Below are 21,975 nucleotides of genomic sequence, written 5' to 3'. Positions count from 1 at the left end.
ACAGGGAAGGCAGTGCAACAGAGCTTGGAGCCAGATGCGGTAAGATCGACAGATGCATAATAAAGCATACAGTAAATCACAATTTTGATACTTGTAATCACAATTATAATAAACACATCCATACGATGAAACAATAGCCCGTGTCCTGACTTAAATGCAAAAACATGTGTCATTGAATAATTAATAAAAACATAAACATTCAACATTCAATTTGATGTTACCTCAAATAACTAATTTGTTAACAAATTATTGACATTTTGAACCTAATGGCGCCGTCCAAACATATATACGGTGACTACCACGAAGAACTGATTTGTTAGAAAATTAAAGTTGGGATTCTGACTAAGTGGGTAACGACATGTATACCTTCTTCCTATACCTGTTTACAAAAGAGGGTTACCTATTAAAACCGTTGCTATCCCTAAAAGATTTACAAAATGTTATCTTATTTCCCATTTGCTCATTTGACTTTTATAGGTGCTCAAATGAGAAAATGTGCAACAAACAAAGTTGTAACTACCAATGATGTCTTGGGCCCCAATCAAAAACAGTGGGTTCTTTTTGTATTGGGTAACTTCGTAGCTATCGACGACTTCAGAAGCCTCACCACTGGTATATGTTCCTGGCATTAAATCCCCCAAAAGGAAAGATGGCTCACAGAGGCCAATGTTAGAGGTGTTAGCCGGAGTAGTCAGTGGTGACTGGTTGAGGTCAATGGACTTCGGCTTATCAAGACTGTTGGATTTCTCTTCTAGTTTTGTGGCTTTCTTTTTTAGTCCCCTGCCGGCTTGCAAAACTTTTGGATCACCGATTCCGACCAATGTCGCTTTCTTTGGGATTCCCTCGACTTTCTCATCATGGGTTTCCATAGAAATCAATACCTTTGACAAAAAATTCTTTAACCATAGTGACCCGTTGTAAGATCTAGCTGCCAACCTACAGATTTGTATGCTCAACCCATTTAAATAGGCAAACCGACCAACGAACGCAGTATCAGTCTGCTCTTTAAATGCGTCCAGTGTGTGACCATAAGACAGGCATGCCTTGGCATATTTCGTCCATCTTTGAAGAATACAACCCCTTGGTATCTCGGTCATGCGTCCATACTTCATTACAACAAACATGTGGCGACAGGGTATGCCCACAGATTCCAACTTCATGTAGCAACAATACATCTTGTGGATCTTAGCAATGTGTATTACAATGTACTGTGCTGTCCCATACCCAGTATGACTCAAGCAATAAATATTAGTTACCCCATCCAAATGTGTCTTATCCTGCTTAAACTTCACAAAAATATGCGATGACTCGTAGTTCATCTCTTTGCATAACATATCGTACGAGTTTCTTGTGTACACTGTTGCAGCATGTGTTTTCACACATGAAAGGACCCCTTTGATAATCGGAGTTGTATGCTTTGTTTGGTAGTCAAGGCCAGATTCTGTGAACCTTATATCTTTCAACACTTGATCATACAATTCTACAAATTTATACAACATCATTTTTTGATTAAAAACTGTGTTAGTTGAGTTGTTCACTGATTCACACCGTTGTGTACTTCTCATACCTGCATAAAACAAAAGTAGTAAAATGGGTAGTGGTATGGTATGTATTCTATCAAAATATAAAGGGGTAGGTAACATAGGTAGTGACCTAAATATGGTTGTGAACTACTTACCTTCGAAGAAATGACCATGCATGAAACATTCCGCCCATTTTTCCTTGTCATTGTAGAGTCCCGTTGCCCAAACTTCTTTCTCATAATCGTACGTGGTAATTAGCTCCTTCCAAGCCTGCTCAAACTCGGTGGGCGTACGACATCCGTCAACACATTTCATGAAACCACTGCATAACATTTTTGAGTTATGTCCTTTTACATTCCTCATCAAATGCCACAAACACAACCTATGTACTGCCTTCGGGAAAACAATTGATATCGCATTTGCCATTGCTTTGTCCCCGTCAGTCAAAACAGTGTGTGGAGCGACGTTATCCCCTACTTCAGTCAACTACTCTAATATCCACTTGAATGTCTCCTCCTTTTCATGGCTAACTAGGGAAACAACAAAAACAACACTTTGCCTGTGGTGATTTATACCGACAATCACCACAAGCGGCTTGTGGTACGCATTTACTTTGTATGTGGTGTCAAAGGCAATGACGTTGTTGAATTCCCTGTAATCATTACGGGACGTACCATCACACCAAAAGAGGTTATCCAGAGCATTATCTTCGTCTCGTGTATACTTTAAGAAAAACCCAGGGTCTGTATTCTGTTTCCCCAGCAGGTATGAAAACACGGGCCTCCGTGTCCCCATCTGGAATATCTTCCTTCTGAATTCTTTCACAAGCATTGTACAAGTCCTTTTTAAGGAAAGGTAGTTTGTCAGGACCACCCGCTTGTTGAACCAGATTCCTCATTGTCACGACAGGAGAAACCCCAGAATTGATCAATGCCTTGATACGGAGCTTGTTAGCATCTAAAAGACTTATATGGCTTCTGCAATATAATTTACCAATTTAGAGAAAATACATTCAGAACCTATAATATTTCTTAGTTGAGAAACCACAGTATTACAAGTGGATGGTGAAGGAAATAATGCCCTTGGTCCAAGTATGCATTCTATGTTAAGTCTAATAAATGCGGTTCAGTATTAATTAAACTAGTTAATAATTCAGTGAGATCAAGTGAGCTGAATGCCTAGCTAGAGGCCGCTTCAGTTCAAGTGGAATTAATGATATTAATCAACAACTTACTCTTGACTGAACCCGTAGGGTCACACAAATAGTACGTAAACGGATCAAGTATTTAATGGCATTAAATACTCTATGTATGGATATTCGGAATCGACGGATCTTGGTTTCAGTGGGAGCTGAGATCGTCACAAGCAAGAAATGAATACTCCGGAAACAATGATACTGCCGGAAACGGAAATATGGATCGTATCGGAAATATAAATATTATCCAAGTCGTAGATGTTGCCGGAAACGGAAACATGGTACGTATCGGAAAATATTTATCGGAAATGGAAATATTGCCGGAAACGGAAATATTGTCAGAATCGGAAATATTATCGGAATAGGAAAATAACTCCGGAAACGGAAATATTAAATATTTGTTCGAAACGGAAATTAATTCCGGAATCGGAAATATTAAATATTGTTCGTATCGGAAATGAATTCCGGAATCGGGAATTTAATCGGAAGCGTATCGTACGAATTAGCATCGGACGAGGCCCGCTAGACGAAGGCCCAGCACGGAGCCAGGCCATCGCCCAGCGAGCCGCACGCACCAACGCACGCCTCGACCAGGCCCAGCCAAGGGCTCGCGCGCGCGAGAGCACAGCAGCGTGGGCTGTGCGCCTGTCGTGGGCCGCAAGGCTTGCGCGGGTGCACGGTTTGTGCAATGCTTGTGCGGGAAATCCTAATCCTATTAGGATTTGTGCAAAGATTAAAATCCTAATCCTATTAGATTTGTTTTGTTATTTAGAGTCCTAATAAAGTTCTAACTAGCAAATCCACATCCTAGTAGGATTACAATTCCTTTTCCATACCCCTATAAATAGGTGCCTAGGGTCACAATTTATGGGCACGATTGAAGTATTCAAAAGATAAGTTTTTGAAATAAAAATCAGCCATACACTTGCAAACACTAGCCGAAATTCCTAAGCACCTTAAGGGCGATTCTAGTTGGTCTAACTTGAGGCGGATCCGGACGTACTGTGGACTATCTACGGAGGGACGACATTTGGAGTCCTAAAGACTTGTTCTTGTTCGGTTCCGGCGCTTCTAGGGAAGGCACGCTACAACATGTATGCATCCATTCTATGCTAAATGATTATGTGTAAATAATATGCTTTCCTGGCTTTATGGTTTTTCCGCATGATTTATGAATTGTCATATGTATCACGAGCCTCTTATTATTTTCATAATCTAAATTGCATAAACATGGTTAAATATTACAAATTTGCAAGAATTAAAAGGGGTGATTAATTTTCGTAATTGTTAATTAAATGCAAATTGCGTTTATTTAATTATACGTACGCAGTTTTTCGGCAGTTTCTTCGTTACTCATCCAAATCGAGTGATTTTTGTGTCAATTCCGCATGTAAAAGGCATTCTAAAATAATATTTTTCGGCCGAACCCTGAATTCTCAAATTCGAAGCCTAACTATGTATTTTCGGAGGTTTTAGTTTTTCGAACGCAAAATTTCGTAAATTTAAGATGTTAAATTAAATATTTGCGATTCTTGTTAAATCTTGAATTTTTGATTGACCTATTGTATATGTTTAACAAGTTTGAATGCCTAGCCTTGTTAATTATGCAATCTAATTTGTAATTATGATTAATTTGTTGAAAATTGGAATAATTTAGAATTAATTTGATTTTCATAATTAGTTATAATTTAATTAGATACCTATGATTAAAAACCACCATAAAAATTGTAAATTTATGTTAAATTTTAAATTTTTATGACCTCGACTTGAATCCATGTTAATCGGAAATCAATAAATTAATAAATTTTCGATTTTTCGCCCTAAAATTATGAAATTAATAAGATTTATTAATTTGTCATTAATTTTGAAAATAAATTTTTTATTTTTATGCGATTCGCTCATATAACTTGCACGCACAAAGCAATGGACGCTACGTGTTACCCTTAAGGGGTGTTGTATAGTGCGGGCATGCGACGACGAGCAGGGGAGCTCGTCGCCCATGCGGTACGAGTGCAGCGAGCAAGGGCATGGTGCACGAGCACAAGGCAGCAGCCCTGCCTTGTGTCGTGGGCTGTGTGCGATGGGCGCATAGACAAGGGTGAGAGCAAGGCACGAGCAGTCGCGTGTGGGCAGCAAGCGAGCTGCGCCACAGCGCGCACTGCCTCGCGATCGCGTGCGACGAGTGCTGCGCCCAGCGATGGTGAGCAGCATGCGCGTGCGACGAGCGCTGCGCCCAGCGATGGTGAGTAGTGTGCTTGTTGCGACGAGCGCTGGCGCGCGCCTTGCGATGGTGAGCAGCAGCGATGCGACGCAGCGCATGGGCTGCGCGCACATGGCCAGCGATGGCTGTGTGCGTGTGGCCTATGGCTGTGCGTTGCGTGGTGATGTTGCGTCACGATTAGATCGTTTTAAAATTTTAATTTGAAATTTTCAGTTTACGTAATTTTAATTAATTTTAAAATTAATGATTTAAATTATTTTCTTGGATTTTAATTTTGAATATTGTAATTATAATAAATTTTATTTATTCTAATTATTTTACTAAAATTAAAATCATGAATTAATTTAAATACGACTGAAAATAAATTAAATTTGTGGATTCAATTATAAATTTATATGAGCTTTAAATTTTAATTAAATTTGTATGTTTCCGGTTAGACTAGAAATACATTTTTCTGTTTAAAATTAGTAAAGCATATGAATTTATTGGTTTAAGTGGGAGCCCTTTTAGTAATAAACTCTTGATTAGGTCTACAAATCCTTAAGGTTAAAACAACTTGATTAGAATTAATAAGGACTGAATAATTTGTAGATTATTGGTGCCCTTGCTTAATTGCTGCAAATGTTTATATGATGCATAATGTGTTTTACTAACCAGCTATGTGGGCCATTCATGATAATGAATGGGTGAATATATTGTATATGTACTGTTTTGCAGGTTATGAAGTGACTAGTATGGCCCAAATAGGATAGAAAATATGGTCTGCGTACCATTAATTTGAATGTAATTGGTCTAAAGTACCAAAATTGTTTTTCAATTCAAATATGGTCTGCGTACCATCAAATAGTTGTAATTAGTTTTAATTATAGCTTATCCTATTTGAAGAAAAAATGGTGCCTCCCACGGAGATATATTTTCAAGACGGACTTTGAAGTTGAAGCTTCAAGATGAAGTCGGGCCATACTAGATCACATTTATCTTATGCATGTTTTATGTTATTTATTGCTTTAAAATATGTCATAAATATGCATGAGATCAAAGCTTGATTATGTTGCATTATTAAGGATTTTAGTTCACTTAAAATCTAACCAACATAGTAAGAGCCTTAAGTTCCAAACTTAAAAAATTGAGTTAAAAAGTGCCATGCCAAAATATACACTTGCTTGGATATCCTTTACATCAATCTAGTAATAGTTTTCGCTCAGCGAGGTGTTACTTATTTGTCCTAAAGGGGCAAGGTACACAAATAATTGTGAGTACATGTTAGTTTTGGTGAAACTCAACGATATAAGTAAGGAGTCCTTTTATGTCGTGGCAAAATCGATAGGTTTACCTAATAAGTTCTTAGACGTACCTATCAACCAAGAATAGTTTCTAGACTATTAGCAAAAGACATTGAATTTCTCTTAATAAACATAAATTCTAGCATACATGCATAATTCAATGTTCATTAAGCATTTTATTCAGGTTATGTGTTCCGGCAGGTGTGAATAAAATGATTCCAAGATCCTAAAATCAATGAAGAATTAAGCACAGTTTGTCGACTAGAAACTATTCTTGGTTGATAGGTACGTCTATGAATAGTCTGGACAAAACACTCACTGAGCTTCACGGTATGCTGAAAACCGCTTAAAAGACGCTCAAAAGTGATAAGCAAGATGTGCTTATGGTGCGTGGGGGCAAGTTCAAGAAATCTGGAAAGAAGAGGACGGCTAAAAAAGGTGGCAACAAGGCCAACCCAACTAAGCAAACAGGCGCCAAGTCTGAAAAGAGGAAGGTCAGTCAACCCACTTCTGAATCCGAATGCTTCTACTGCAAGAAGAAGGGGCATTGGAAGAGAGATTGCTTGAAGCTAAAGGAAGATCAGAAGAACGGAACAGTCGTTCCATCTTCAGGTATTTTCGTTATAGACTGTATACTTGCTAATTCAACTTCTTGGGTATTAGATACAGGTTGTGGCTCACACTTATGTTCCAATCCACAGGGACTAAGAAGAAGTAGAAAGTTAAGCAAGGGTGAAGTCGACCTACGAGTGGGAAATGGAGCACGGATTGCTGCATTAGCTGTAGGAACTTATTATTTGTCGTTGCCCTCTGGGCTAGTTTTGGAACTGGAAGAGTGTTTCCATGTTCCAAGTCTTACTAAAAACATCATTTCAGTTTCTTGCTTAGATGCTAAGGGATTTTCCTTTTTAATAAAAGACAATAGTTGTTCGTTTTATTTTAAAGAGATGTTTTATGGATCTGCTAGATTAGTCAATGGACTTTATTTATTAGATCACGACAAACAAGTTTATAACATAAATACCAAAAAGGCCAAAAAGGATGATTCAGATCTCACCTATCTGTGGCATTGTCAATTAGGCCATATTAACTTGAAACGCTTAGAAAGACTTCAAAAGGAAGGAATTCTAGAACCATTTGACTTAGAGGATTATGGTAAATGCGAATCATGTTTACTTGGCAAAATGACAAAGCAACCTTTCTCTAAAGTTGGAGAAAGAGAAAATGAACTATTGGGTTTAATCCATACAGATGTATGTGGACCAATGAGTACAAATGCTAGAGGTGGTTTCAGCTACTTTATCACTTTCACTGATGACTTCAGTAGATATGGTTATGTCTACCTAATGAAGCATAAGTCTGAATCCTTTGACAAATTCAAGGAATTTCAGAGTGAAGTAGAGAATCAATTAGGCAAGAAGATTAAGGCACTGCGGTCTGATAGAGGTATCTGGTGAGAATCATGGTCAATCTAGAAATGTTACCCCGCGTAGATCGCAAAAATATAGATCTCAACCGAAAAGGTACTTAGGTATTTTGACGAACGAGAGCTATGACGTTCTATTACTTGAAAGTGATGAACCTGCGACTTACAAACAAGCTATGACGAGCCCTAGCTCCAAACAATGTGAAGAAGCCATGCAATCTGAATTAGACTCCATGTCTGAAAACCAAGTATGGGATTTGGTCGATTCGCCAGATGGCTACCAAGCCATTGGAAGCAAATGGGTTTTCAAACTGAAAAAGGACAAGGATGGGAAACTTGAAGTTTTCATAGCTAGATTGGTTGCAAAAGGTTACAGGCAAGTCCACGGTGTGGATTACGATGAAACCTTTTCACCAGTTGCAATGCTAAAGTCTATTCGGATAAAGTTAGCAATCGCTGCATATTACGATTACGAAATATGGCAGATGGATGTCAAAACTGCTTTCTTAAACGGCGTTTTAACAGAAACTGTGTTTATGACACAGCCTGAAGGTTTTGAGGATCCAAAGAATGCTAAAAAGGTATGCAAGCTAAAGAAATCAATCTAAGGATTGAAGCAGGCATCAAGGAGCTGGAATATACGTTTAGATGAAGCAGTTAGTGACTTTGGTTTCATCAAAAACGCAGACGAATCTTGTGTATACAAGAAGGTCAATGGGAGCAAAATTGCTTTCCTAGTATTATATGTCGACGACATATTACTTATCGGAAATGACATTCCTATGTTGAACTCTGTCAAGATTTGGCTTGGGAAATGTTTTTCGATGAAGGATCTAGGAGAAGCACAGTACATATTGGGCATCAAGATTTACAGAGATAGATCTAAAAAGATGATTGGACTTAGTCAAAGCACTTATATCAATAAGTTGCTTGATAGGTTCAAGATGGCAGACTCCAAGCGAGGCTACCTACCCATGTCTCATGGAATAACTCTAAGCAAGACTCAGTGCCCAAAAACACTTGATGAGCGTAGACGAATGAATGGGATTCCATATGCATCATTGATTGGTTCAATAATGTATGCTATGATATGTACACGCCCGGATGTTGCGTACGCACTCAGTGCTACGAGCAGATACCAGTCAGACCCAGGAGAGGTGCATTGGACTGCTGCCAAGAATATTCTGAAGTACCTGAAAAGGCACAAAGATGACTTCCTGGTCTATGGTGGAGATGATGAATTCATTGTTAAAGGCTATACGGACGCAAGTTTCCAAACCGATAAAGATGATTTCAGATCACAGTCTGGGTTTGTCTTCTGCCTCAACGGAGGTGCAGTAAGCTGGAAAAGTGCTAAGCAAAGCACCATTGCGGATTCTACAACTGAAGCGGAGTACATTGCTGCACATGAAGCAGCAAAGGAAGCTATATGGCTAAGGAAGTTCATAGGCGAACTTGGTGTAGTCCCCTCCATTAAAGGACCAATAGCCCTGTATTGTGATAATAACGGAGCTATTGCACAGGCAAAGGAGCCTAGACACCACCAAAGAGTCAAGCATGTACTTCGTAGATTTCACCTTCTACGAGAGTTTGTTGAAAGAAAAGAAGTCGAGATAAGCAAGATTTGAACTGATGACAACATATCAGATCCATTGACTAAACCTCTGCCGCAGGCGAAGCACAACTCGCACACTGCAGCTATGGGAATCAAGCATATTGGAGAATGGCTTTGAAATCCTTGTTTAATGTTTTAAAGTTTTAGAGTTTAAATCTTTGTAAAACATTATTGGTTAATCATTCACAATAAATGAATAGAATTCATTTTTCCATTTATTTGTAATTTATTAAATGATGAGTCCCTTCAATTTGACGATATATTCAAGATAGACTGTCAGGACCAGTCCTGTGACTAAGAAATGTCTATCAAGTGAACTTGAATGTCAAAAGTTGAAAATGGTCCCTGGTCGGAGTTTTCTATAAAATTGGACGCATAGAAAACGTTAAACGACTAAAATGCAAGATGACTAGTAGTTCTGTTTCTTGAACTATGTGGACATGGCAATGTCATAATCATTTGCATAGATACTTACTTTGGGAAGACTAGTATCGGACAGACCTATGAAACTTTACTGTAAGAGATGAAAATATGTCATAAGTAAATTTCATTAAAATTATTAGACACTAAATCCTCAATACCTGAGTGATTTGAGATTACTTGTTTGAGAACTGGTTGTTTTGACGTTGACCAACCGTCGCACCGTAAAAGGAGGCTATAAAGGCAACGATCAGGTAATCACCTATCAAACGAAGTCTAATCTCAAGATCGGAAGAATGGGATTAGGAATGTCAATGGGGCGGGGCGGATGCGGATGTAGGTCCCTCCATCCCCATCCCCACCTAAAATTTTCATCCCCATCCCCGCCCCATCACCCATGGCGGGTACAAAATTCATCCCCATCCCCGCCCCAACGGGTGTAAGCTAAAATCCATCCCCGCCCCGCCATCCAACTGGGTATCCATCCCCGTCTTATCCCCGCTTCATACCCGCGCTAATACCCACCTAATTTTTCTTATTTAGCAAATATTTGCTATATATACGGATTAGTCAAAGTTAACTATAGAAAAAAAAAAAAATACTAATGACTAAAGTAACCTATATAATCAAAAAATACTCGTCATAAAAAAAATTCAAACAAAAAACATAAAAATCTCACCTAAACTTATATTATCACCTAAAGATGCAAATAAATCCAAACCCACCCCATCACCCATGGCGGGTATGAAGCGGGGCGAGTGGGGATGGGGCGGGGCGGGCAGGGATGGGGCGGGTTCAACACAAAATCCACACCCGCCCCATCACCCATGGCGGGTACGATTTTTATACCCATCCCCGCCCCATCACCCGCCAAACCTACCTCCATCCCCGCCTACTTGGGGCGGATGCGGGGCGGGTCTCCCGCGAAACCCGCCCCACTGACATCCCTAAATGGGATTGTCCTCCCATAAATCGGGATGAGATGCTTAAAAGTTGTACAAGGCCACTCGGAGAGCTAGAAACTGTGAAATGCATGGCCGTGCTCGGATGAATCATAGGCTATGATTATCTGTTTATTTGATCAGTTGAACTCTCAAACCGAGAAACACCTCTGGACATAATAAGGATGACAACTCTTACCTTATGTTCAAGAGCAAGCATCAAGCGACAAAGAAATTAGGAAATGCACACTTGTCCCTAAGGACAAGTGGGAGACTGAAGGAAATAATGCCCTTGGTCCAAGTATGCATTCTATGTTAAGTCTAATAAATGCGGTTCATTATTAATTAAACAAGTTAATAATTCAGTGAGATCAAGTGAGCTGAATGCCTAGCTAGAGGCCGCTTCAGTTCAAGTGGAATTAATGATCTTAATCCACAGCTTACTCTTGACTGAACCCGTAGGGTCACACAAATAGTACTTAAACGGATCAAGTATTTAATGGCATTAAATACTCTATCTATGGATATTCGGAATCGACGGATCTTGGTTTCAGTGGGAGCTGAGATCGTCACAAGCAAGAAATGAATACTCAGAAAACAATGATATTGCCGGAAACGGAAATATGGATCGTATCGGTAATATAAATATTATCCAAGTCGTAGATGTTGCCGGAAATGGAAACATGGTACGTATCGGAAAATATTTATCGGAAATGGAAATATTGCCGAAATCGGAAATATTGCCGGAAACGGAAATATTGTCAGAATCGGAAATATTATCGTAATCGGAAAATAATTCCGGAAACGGAAATATTAAATATTTGTTCGAAACGGAAATTAATTCCGGAATCGGAAATATTAAATATTGTTCGTATCGGAAATGAATTCCGGAATCGGGAATTTTATCGGAAGCGTATCGTACGAATTAGCATCGGACGAGGCCCGCTAGACGAAGGCCCAGCACGAAGCCAGGCCATCGCCCAGCGAGCCGCACGCACCAACGCACGCCTCGACCAGGCCCAGCGCAAGGCCAGGCCCAGCCAAGGGCGCGCGCGCGCGAGAGCACAGCAGCGTGGGCTTTGCGCCTGTCGTGGGGCGCAAGGCTTGCGCGGGTGCTCGGCTTGTGCAATGTTTGTGCGGGAAATCCTAATCCTATTGGGATTTGTGCAAAGATTAAAATCCTAATCCTATTAGATTTGTTTTGTTATTTAGAGTCCTAATAAATTTCTAACTAGCAAATCCACATCCTAGTAGGATTACAATTCCTTTTCCATACCCCTGTAAATAGGTGCCTAGGGTCACAATTTATGGGCACGATTGAAGTATTCAAAAGGTAAGTTTTTGAAATAAAAATCAGCCATACACTTGCAAACACTAGCCGAAATTCCTAAGCACCTTAAGGTCGATTCTAGTTGGTCTAACTTGAGGCGGATCCGGACGTAGTGTGGACTATCTACGGAGGGACGACATTTGGAGTCCTAAAGACTTGTTCTTGTTCGGTTCGGGCGCAGCTAGGGAAGGCACGCTACAACATGTATGCATCCATTCTATGCTAAATGATTATGTGTAAATAATATGCTTTCCTGGCTTTATGGTTTTTCCGCATGATTTATGAATTGTCATATGTATCATAACCTAACAGATTGTGCAAATAACAAACACTGGTTGTACAAGGCATTTACCAAGAAGAATTAAGGGAATGACACAACGACTTGATCTAATAAAATACCTTATAAATTGGACTTCACTTGGGGAGGCAAGCTCATGATCATGGACCCCAACAAAGTGTCTCACGAACCAAGAGTCGTCACTTGGATTCCACTTGAACTTGATTACAGCTTGGCACCGACATCTTGTTTTCGGTCTTGACGGGCGCTTCCTATTTGGGTTTTCCAAGTACTTTAGCTCGCGTACACCTTCCCTGCTGCACATCAGGTTTTTTGATGTGAATTTACCATCCACTTTGCTCCTTACAGCTGTTTTGTTTCCTGCTCTGAAACCTTTGGCCTTGGCATACATATAATAAAACGTTACACGCAATTTCATTGACGCAAAGGAAAATTTTTTCATATCGTCAAAATTAAAATCTTCTAGGTCTTTTCCGATTTTTTCCCATACTTCAGGGGAAATAAAGTATTCTGGAAGATTTTCGATGTCTACATCACCAGAATTACCATCATACTCAGCATTGGAGGCTACTACTGATTTCATGTCATCAATCGGTTCATGGTGTGCACTACAATTTTTATCCTCAGCCATTTATGCCTAAACACGAACGAGTATAGGTACCTGACGACAGTGTAAGAAATTAGCATGACCATTGTGTAAATAATTAGGAGACTAGCAACAATAGTTACCGATTATAACGTATTTAGTGATGATAAAAGAGTTCCCACCTACATAGAACATGGATTTATCACCTACCTTACAGCTAGCTACCAGCCTACTACCAATAACATTAAGGCTTGCAAAAGTGTGATTTAGGTACCAATGACGGTAAAAGTCACTGGTGTTGTTCCTTTTGACATAACTAAACAAACCGACAACTGAATTGTTCTTTTTCACAAAATTAAACACACCCCACAACTCAATTTCTATATGATTCAAAATTAAATGAACTAGGGTTTACGAAAGAGTCTTGTCAAAGATTGAAACCATGGTAAAAGAACCGACTTATGAAATTATACCACGTACCTAAGAAAAGAACCGAAATATAAATGAAGCATATTTATTGCTTAGTTTAAAAAGTAAAAATTTACCTTTAACAATGGTGGTTGGAGGTTGGGACACTAGGTTGGAGAAGTGCCCTTTGATGCTTCCAAGATGAGAGTTGGATAGTGAGAGAAGTTGGTATAGTGAGAGAAGTTGGTGTATTTAATGTAGGACAAATATCTTAGCTAACATAATATAAATTAATATTATAATAATACTTCGTAAGAATAAGAGACAAGTTCAGTTTGAATTTAAAAAACCATTACTTTTTTTAAAAAAAATGTAAATTATTAAAGACATTTCAAACCCCCGCGTTTCCCAATTCCTATTCCCCCCTTCTCTCTCATCTCCATTCCGCTAGTTCTTTGGTATCATCCATCAACTTTTCAAATTCTCAACTAAATTCCTCTGGTCGCGTCGTCACCCCGCCGTTGATTTATCCGATTATGTGCAGAATTCACTGATTCTCCGCTAAATTCACCGATTATCCACTCAAGTCTCTACTTCCCCCGCTTCACTGAATATCGGTACTACTTAACCCTAATTCAGTTTTCATGTGTTTGATTAATATAAATGATGGTCTCTGATGAATTGTTTTAATTATAATTGTTTGTTGGGCGTCTTCCATTTTGTATATGTAAGTTTATTGGAATGAATTAAGGTGTTAAAAATATATATTGAACTCAATTTAGGTGTACTTAATTTTGTATATGTTGGTAAATAAATGGTTATGTTCTAAACGATAATTGCAAAGACGAAAATTGCAAAAACGAAAATTGTTTCTCTGTATATATTGATACGTAGTTGCATTTTAGGTTTTTTTTAGGTATCTACTGATTACGATTTATGTTACCTTAATCAGGGTTCAAACAAGTCTCTGGAAGTGGCTAAGAAAACCAAAGCATAACACATGGAATCCAACATATAACTTGGAAATTCTTATGTTGTTCAGGGATTGGATAGGGATATAAAAAGAGTTATTGAAGAGATGGATTTTGGTAATTTGTTCTGTTTAAACTGCAAAATAGTGAGAAAGACGATGTGCAAATGGATCATGGACCACTTTGACACAAGAACTCGAACACTCAACATCAACATGGTACTAACAGTGGTGTCTCCGAGGCATGTAGAGTACCTACTTGGGTTTGAAGACACTGGTTTAGACATTATAGAGAAACATTTTTTTCGATACTGTTCCAGATGAATACCTTCGCCTTGGGTCTATGCCCACAGACCGCTTGGCCAGGGATATGAAATATTTAGATCACAACAGTCAAATGTGGTTCAAACTCCCAAATGCGATTTGCTCCACCTAGTTATCGATCCTGAAAGACCGGTGAGATGGAATTGGACAAAATACATTCTTGACAACACCAAAAGTGTTGATGCGGTATCAGAGTTCAGTATCTCCCCTACACCACCAAAAGTGTTGGGGGGTGTCCTCTTTTGTTGATGGTAGGCTCTCTTGCCCAAAAATTCCTTTTATGAGTGTCCAATGTCCAAAGTGTATGGGATCATTTTTGTAGTGCGCAAGTAAAGCAATATGTGAATTAGTGGTAGTTTCCCTCGTAAGCATTTGGTTTGATACGTAATCTATTATGCACCATACTTTACGTGCTCTATGTGATCCTCCGGCAATATCCATATGTGTGTTTGGTAACGTCATGTAGAGTCTATTAATTGTCTATTGTTTACCATTTGTCTTATGTTGGCAACTTCCACGTCGTTGTTTGGACCCTACTAGGATTGATTTTTCAAAATTCTACGTATCCCACTCTGTTACACAGAAGTTCAATTATATTAGTTTATACTTGAGTTTATATTTATTAGACGTGTGTTTTGTAGGCCATTTTTTGTGAGTACTCTACCACAAGTTCTTTGGATCAACTCTGCAGTTATTCACTTCCTAGGATCCGCGATTGGATTGACGCATCCACCTAGAACTTGGATAATCATGTTTTTAGTTTTGCGAACGATTACCAAACAACCAATGTAAGTACTTTGGACCATATTCATTTTCTATTTACATTATTTGCAAGTACTAACATGCAAGCATGCAAACTTTGTCGCCAGCTTATGAAGTTAATCGAATCTAAGAAGCTGTCCATCTCGCGTAAGTTGATCATAGATCATGATCGAAAGATGGAGTTAACGTTTAATGTTGTCCTTGACAAGCTTGAAGTGCTAAGAACGGATGTCAGCACTTTGTGTTACAAACAAAGTTAGTAACCATTTCACACTTTGGTAGATATAATTGTACTTGTGTTTTAATAAAAAACACTTATCTGATTTCATTTGCGGTGGCGACGCAGCTTTTATAGAGAACTAGTCGGATAACAATGAAGGCCTATCGGGAGGACAGATAACTGGAGGAAATAGTGAAGGGACATGAAATGAGGAGTATGGAAGCCAAGAGGATAAGGAGACCAGTGACTTGGAAATGGTGAAAAAACAAAGGATGAGCAAGAAATCTGACGAAGGTAATAGGTTTAGAATTTGTGATCTGCCTGCTGCACAAGGAATAGGATCTATAATGCTGGAGAAGGCTAGAGACAAAAAAGATAATAGTGTGATTGTCAAGGAGTCTGTGAAAGACGCAGAAAACATGATGGCAGATGATGATAAACAAATACAGGTGGAGACTGGGACAGACGTAAGAAAACTAAATGAAGAGGAGGATCATCTGAAAACTGAACTAAATGGAGAGGGGATATAGGAGAAGAGGAGAGGTTAGAGAACGAAGAGAAACAAAAGGAAATGGAAAGACGTGAGTTGGAGAAGCAAAGGCAAGAGGATAGGGTGGTTGAGAAAACAGACGGTCAGCAAACACTAGACGGTGAGGAAAGTGGGTGTTTGAATAGCTAAGAAACAACTAAGAATCTGACCGCAGAGAAGGTGGAGTTGGAGACACACGAGAACGAAAAGAGAGATAACACTAGGACAGCAAACGAGAACAAAACACTGCAAGAGGAGAAAGAGGGGCAGGAAAGGGTGTATATGGCGGAGCGACAAAGGCTTTCTGAGGAAAAATGGTGGAGGAGCCAGCGAGCCTTGAGGTGGAAGCGGAGACGAAAAATTCGCAGGATAAGACAAACCAGCAGATGCCGGAAGGGGAGGTTGAAGAACCTGGTGATGAAATGGACAACGATGATGGTGGCCCGGAAAACAACAAGAATGGCGGAAAAAATAACAAGGATGACGATCCCGCTGTGGGTGGTTCGAGTGAGAGCGTAAAAGGGAAGGGTGGTGATGAAATGGACAACAATGATGGTGGACCGGAAAACAACGAGGAGGGCGTGAAAAATAACGAGGATGACAGTCACGTAGTGGGTGGTTCGAGTGAGAGTGTAAAAAGGAAGGGTGGTGATGAAATGGACAACAATGATGGTGGACCAGAAAACAACGAGGAGGGCGAGAAAAATAACAAGGATGACGGTAACGTAGTGGGTGGTTCGAGGGAGAGTGTAAAAAGGAAAGCATAAGATGCCCCTCCGTCAGAAAAGGCACCAAAGGAACAGAGGGTAGCAACTCATGTCCATAATTGGTAATTTCCATATTGTGCGTGTTTCACTAAGTTGGTAATGTCCATACTGAAGGAAATAATGCCCTTGGTTCAAGTATGCATTCAATGATAAGTCTAATAAATGCGGTTCATTATTAATTAATTATACAAGTTAATTATTCAGTGAGATCAAGTGAACTGTATGCCTAGCTAGAGGCCGCTTCAGTTCAAGTGGAATTAATAATATTAATCCACAGCTTACTCTTGACTGAACCCATAGGGTCACACAAATAGTACGTGAACGGATCAAGTATTTAAGTGAATTAAATACTCCATTTATGGATATTCGGAATCGACGGATCTCGGTTCCCGTGGGAGCTGAAATCGTCAAAAGGCAAATTATGAATACTCTGGAAACGATGATATTGCCGGAAACGGAAATATGCATCGTATCGGAAATATAAATATTATCCAAGTCGTAGATGTTGCCGGAAACGGAAACATGGTACGTATCGGAAAATGTTATCGAAAATGGAAATATTGCCGGAATCGGAAATATTGCCGGAAACGGAAATATTGCCGGAATCGGAAATATTATCGGAATTGGAAATAAATTCCGGAATCGGAAATATTAAATATTTGTTCGAAACGGAAATTAATTCCGGAATCAAAAATATTAAATATAGTTCGAATCGGAAATGAATTCCGGAATCGGAAAATTAATCGGAAGCGGGACGTACGAAATAAACATCGGACGAGCTTGCTAGACGGAAGGCCCAGCACGAAGCCAGGCCTGCGCCTAGCGAAGCCCGCGCACAGCAGGCGAGCCAGCAGCCCTCCAAGGCATGCAAGGCCCAGCCAAGCAAGCACGCAAGGCCAGCCCCAGCCAGCATGCGGCAAGGCCAGCCCCGGCCAGCATGCGGCAAGGCCAGCAAGCTGGCACGCCCCTCGTGAGCTGCGTTGCAGCTGCTAGGCCGAGCCAGCCCACCGTGCGCGCGAGCAGGCCCCTTGCGGGCTGTTCGTGCGTGTTGGTGTGTTCGTGCATGTTACGAATCTTAAGCTTCTAGAATTCAATGATAAGTCTAATAAATGCGGTTCAGTATTAATTAACAAGTTAATAATTTAGTGAGATCAAGTGAGCTGAATGCCTAGCTAGAGGCCGCTTCAGTTCAAGTGGAATTAATGATATTAATCCACAACTTACTCTTGACTGAACCCGTATGGTCACACACATAGTACGTAAGCAGATCAAGTATTTAATGACATTAAATACTCCATCTATGGATATTCGAAATCGACGGATCTTGGTTTCAGTGGGAGCTGAGATCGTCACAAGCAAGAAAAGAATACTCCGGAAACGATAATATTACCGGAAACGAAAATATGGATCGTATCGAAAATATAAATATTATCCAAGTCGTAGATGTTGCCGGAAACGGAAACATGGTACGTATCGGAAAATATTATCGGAAATGGAAATATTGCCGGAAACGGAAATATTGTCAGAATCGGAAATATTATCGGAATCGGAAAATAATTCCGGAAACGGAAATATTAAATATTTGTTCGAAACGGAAATTAATTCCGGAATCGGAAATATTAAATATTGTTCGTATCGGAAATGAATTCCGGAACCGGGAATTTAATCGGAAGCGTATCGTACGAATAAGCATCGGACGAGGCCTGCCGGACGAAGGCCCAGCACGAAGACGGGCCATCGCCTAGCAAGCCAAAGGCGCGCCACACGCCAAGCCAAGGCAGCGCCCAGGCCCACCGCAAGGCAGGCCTAGCGCGCGCCAAGGCCATGGCTGCGTTGCGGGCCTCGTGGCGTGGGCTGAGCGCGCGCGCGCATAGGCGCCCCTCGTGGGCTGCCGTGCGTGTGTGTGTTTGTGTTCATGCACGATTCCTAAAGCTATTAGGATTTGGTATATGATTAAATTCCTAATCCTAAAAGGATAAATTAATTAATTAGAGTTCTTATAGGATTCTAGTTTAATTAATTCGTATCCTAGTAGGATTCCAATTCCCTTTCCATACCTCTATAAATAAGAGCCTACGGTCATAATTTATAGATACAACTGAAGTATTCTAAAGGTAAGTTTTTGAAAGAAAAATTCAGCCATACACTTGCTACACATTAATTTGAATGTAATTGGTCTAAAGCACCAAATTTTTTTTTTCAATTTAAATATGGTCTGCGTACCATCAAATAGTTGTAATTAGTTTTAATTATAGCTTATCCTATTTGAAGAAAATGGCGCCTCCCACGGTGAATTCAAGAGGAAGTTTCCATTTTCAAGACGGACTTTGAAGTTGAAGCTTCAAGATGAAGTCGGGCCATACTAGATCACATTTATCTTATGCATGCTTTAAGTTATTTATTGCTTTAAATATGTCTTAATTATGCATGAGATTGTGGCTTGATTATGTTGCATGATTAAGGATTTTAGTTCACTTAAAATCTAACCAACATAGTAAGAGCCTTAAGTTCCAAACTTAAAAATTGAGTTAAAAGGTGCCATGCCAAAATATACACTTGCTTGGATATCCTTTACATCAATCTAGTAATAGTTTTCGCTCAGCGAGGTGTTACTTATTGGTCCTAAAGGGGCAAGGTACACAAATAATTGTAAGTACATGTTATTTTTGGTGAAACTCAACGATATAAGTAAGGAGTCCTTTTATGTCGTGGCAAAATCGATAGGTTTACCTAATAAGTTCTTAGACGTACCTATCAACCAAGAGTAGTTTCTAGACTATTAGCAAAAGGCGTTTGCTTACCTAAAAGATTTTAGAATTGAATCTAAATACATAATGTGCTTAATTCTTCAATGGATTTTAGGATCTTGGAATCATTTTATTCACACCTGCCGGAACACATAACTTGAATAAAATGCTTAATGAACATTGAATTATGCATGTATGCTAGAATTTAAGTTTATTAAGAGAAACTGTGAATGATTATTTATTTGTTTATTCTTTTCAATTGTAGTTTTAATTATGGCAAACAACAATTCATTCAACATTCGGTCAATTCTCGAAAAGGAGAAGTTGAACGGGAAAAACTTCCTTGAATGGCAAAGGAACTTGCAAATAGTTCTTATGGAGGAAGAAAAGGAGTATGTCCTGGAAGAGGCGATGCCTGAAGCCGCAGGCGACGGGGTCACTCAGGCAGCCCTCAATCGTTGGATTGATGCCATCAAGGATGTGAAATGTCTAATGCTCGCCACCATGAGTGCAGATCTGCAGAAAACGTTCATCAACTCAGATGCTTTCACGATCATCAGTGAGTTAAAGAACATGTTCCAAGATCTGGCTCGAGTCGAAAGATTCGAGACTCATAGGCAAATTCTTGAGACCAAGCTTAAGAAAGGCGAGCCCGTAAGTCCACATGTTCTCAACATGATTGGACTCATTGAGAATATGAGTCGGCTGGATCAGCAATTTTCTCAGGAAATGGCTATAGACACCATCCTCCATTCTCTTCATAGCGGGTATGATTAGTTCAAACTGAACTACAGTATGAATAGTCTGGACAAAACTCTCTCTGAGCTTCACGGTATGCTGCAAACCGCTGAAAAGACGCTCAAAAGTGATAAGCAAGATGTGCTTATGGTGCGTGGGGGCAAGTTCAAGAAATCTGGAAAGAAGAGGAATGCTAAGAAAGGTGGCAACAAGGCCAGCCAGACTAAGCAACCAGCTGGCGCCAAATCTGAAAAGAGGAAGGTCAGTCAACCCACTTCTGAATCTGAATGCTTCTACTGCAAGAAGAATGGGCATTGGAAGAGAGATTGCTTGAAGCTAAAGGAAGATCAGAAGAACGGAACAGTCGTTCCATCTTCAGGTATTTTCGTTATAGACTGTATACTTGCTAATTCAACTTCTTGGGTATTAGATACAGGTTGTGGCTCACACTTCTGTTCCAATCCACAGGGACTAAGAAGAAGTAGAAAGTTAAGCAAGGGTGAAGTCGACCTACGAGTGGGAAATGGAGCACGGATTGCTGCATTAGCTGTAGGAACTTATTATTTGTCGTTGCCCTCTGGGCTAGTTTTGGAACTGGAAGAGTGTTTCCATGTTCCAAGTCTTACTAAAAACATCATTTCAGTTTCTTGCTTAGATGCTAAGGGATTTTCCTTTTTAATAAAAGACAATAGTTGTTCGTTTTAATTTAAAGAGATGTTTAATGGATCTGCTAGATTAGTCAATGGACTTTATTTATTAGATCACGACAAACAAGTTTATAACATAAATACCAAAAAGGCCAAAAAGGATGATTCAGATCTCACCTATCTGTGGCATTGTCGATTAAGCCATATTAACTTGAAACGCTTAGAAAGACTTTAAAAGGAAGGAATTCTAGAACCAATTGACTTATAGGATTATGGTAAATGCGAATCATGTTTACTTGGCAAAATGACAAAGCAACCTTTCTCTAAAGTTGGAGAAAGAGCAAATGAACTATTGGGTTTAATCCATACAGATGTATGTGGACAAATGAGTACAAATGCTAGAGGTGGTTTCAGCTACTTTATCACTTTCACTTATGACTTCAGTAGATATGGTTATGTCTACCTAATGAAGCATAAGTCTGAATCCTTTGACAAATTCAAGGAATTTCAGAGTGAAGTAGAGAATCAATTAGGCAAGAAGATTAAGGCACTGCGGTCTGATAGAGGCGGTGAATATCTGAGCTATGAATTTGATGACCATCTGAAAGAATGTGGAATTCTATCAGAATTGACTCCTCCTGGAACACCACAATGGAACGGTGTGTCGGAACGGAGGAACAGAACCTTGCTAGACATGGTCAGGTCAATGATGGGTCAGGCCGAACTTCCAATAGAATTTTGGGGACATACACTAAATACAGCTACACTCACTATAAATAGAGCTCCGTCTAAAGCTGTCGAAAAGACTCCATATGAGTTATAGTTTGGAAAACCTCCAAATGTGTCTTTTCTTAAGATTTGGGGATGTGAAGTATACGTCAAACGATTAATTTCAGACAAACTTCATCCGAAATCTGACAAATGTATCCTTGTGGGTTATCCAAAGGAAACAAAGGGGTATTACTTCTACAATACATCTAAGAACAAGGTGTTTGTTGCTCGAGATGGTATCTTTTTGGAAAAGG

At 39.6% G+C, this 21,975-nt stretch overlaps 2 protein-coding genes across 2 annotated transcripts; one reads left to right on the top strand and one right to left on the bottom strand.

Moving 5' to 3' along the window:
* Nucleotides 1-440: 440 nt before the first annotated feature.
* LOC110779148 (protein FAR1-RELATED SEQUENCE 5-like) lies at nt 441-1,949 on the bottom strand. The gene is made up of 2 exons (XM_021983677.2): nt 1,679-1,949; nt 441-1,567 (listed from the first exon to the last, which is right to left on the bottom strand). The coding sequence occupies exons 1-2, from the start codon at nt 1,947-1,949 to the stop codon at nt 441-443; spliced, it is 1,398 nt and encodes a 465-aa protein (XP_021839369.2).
* Nucleotides 1,950-16,365: 14,416 nt separating this feature from the next.
* Nucleotides 16,366-16,818, top strand: LOC110775353 (uncharacterized). Its single transcript, XM_021979966.1, has one exon. The coding sequence runs from the start codon at nt 16,366-16,368 to the stop codon at nt 16,816-16,818; it is 453 nt and encodes a 150-aa protein (XP_021835658.1).
* The last annotated feature ends 5,157 nt before the right edge of the window (nt 16,819-21,975 follow it).

Source organism: Spinacia oleracea, chromosome 5, assembly GCF_020520425.1.
Source record: "Spinacia oleracea cultivar Varoflay chromosome 5, BTI_SOV_V1, whole genome shotgun sequence".
NCBI lineage: Eukaryota > Viridiplantae > Streptophyta > Magnoliopsida > Caryophyllales > Amaranthaceae > Spinacia > Spinacia oleracea.
The sequence above is the reverse complement of the archived record's forward strand: the minus strand, read 5'-3'. Positions and strand labels throughout refer to the sequence as shown.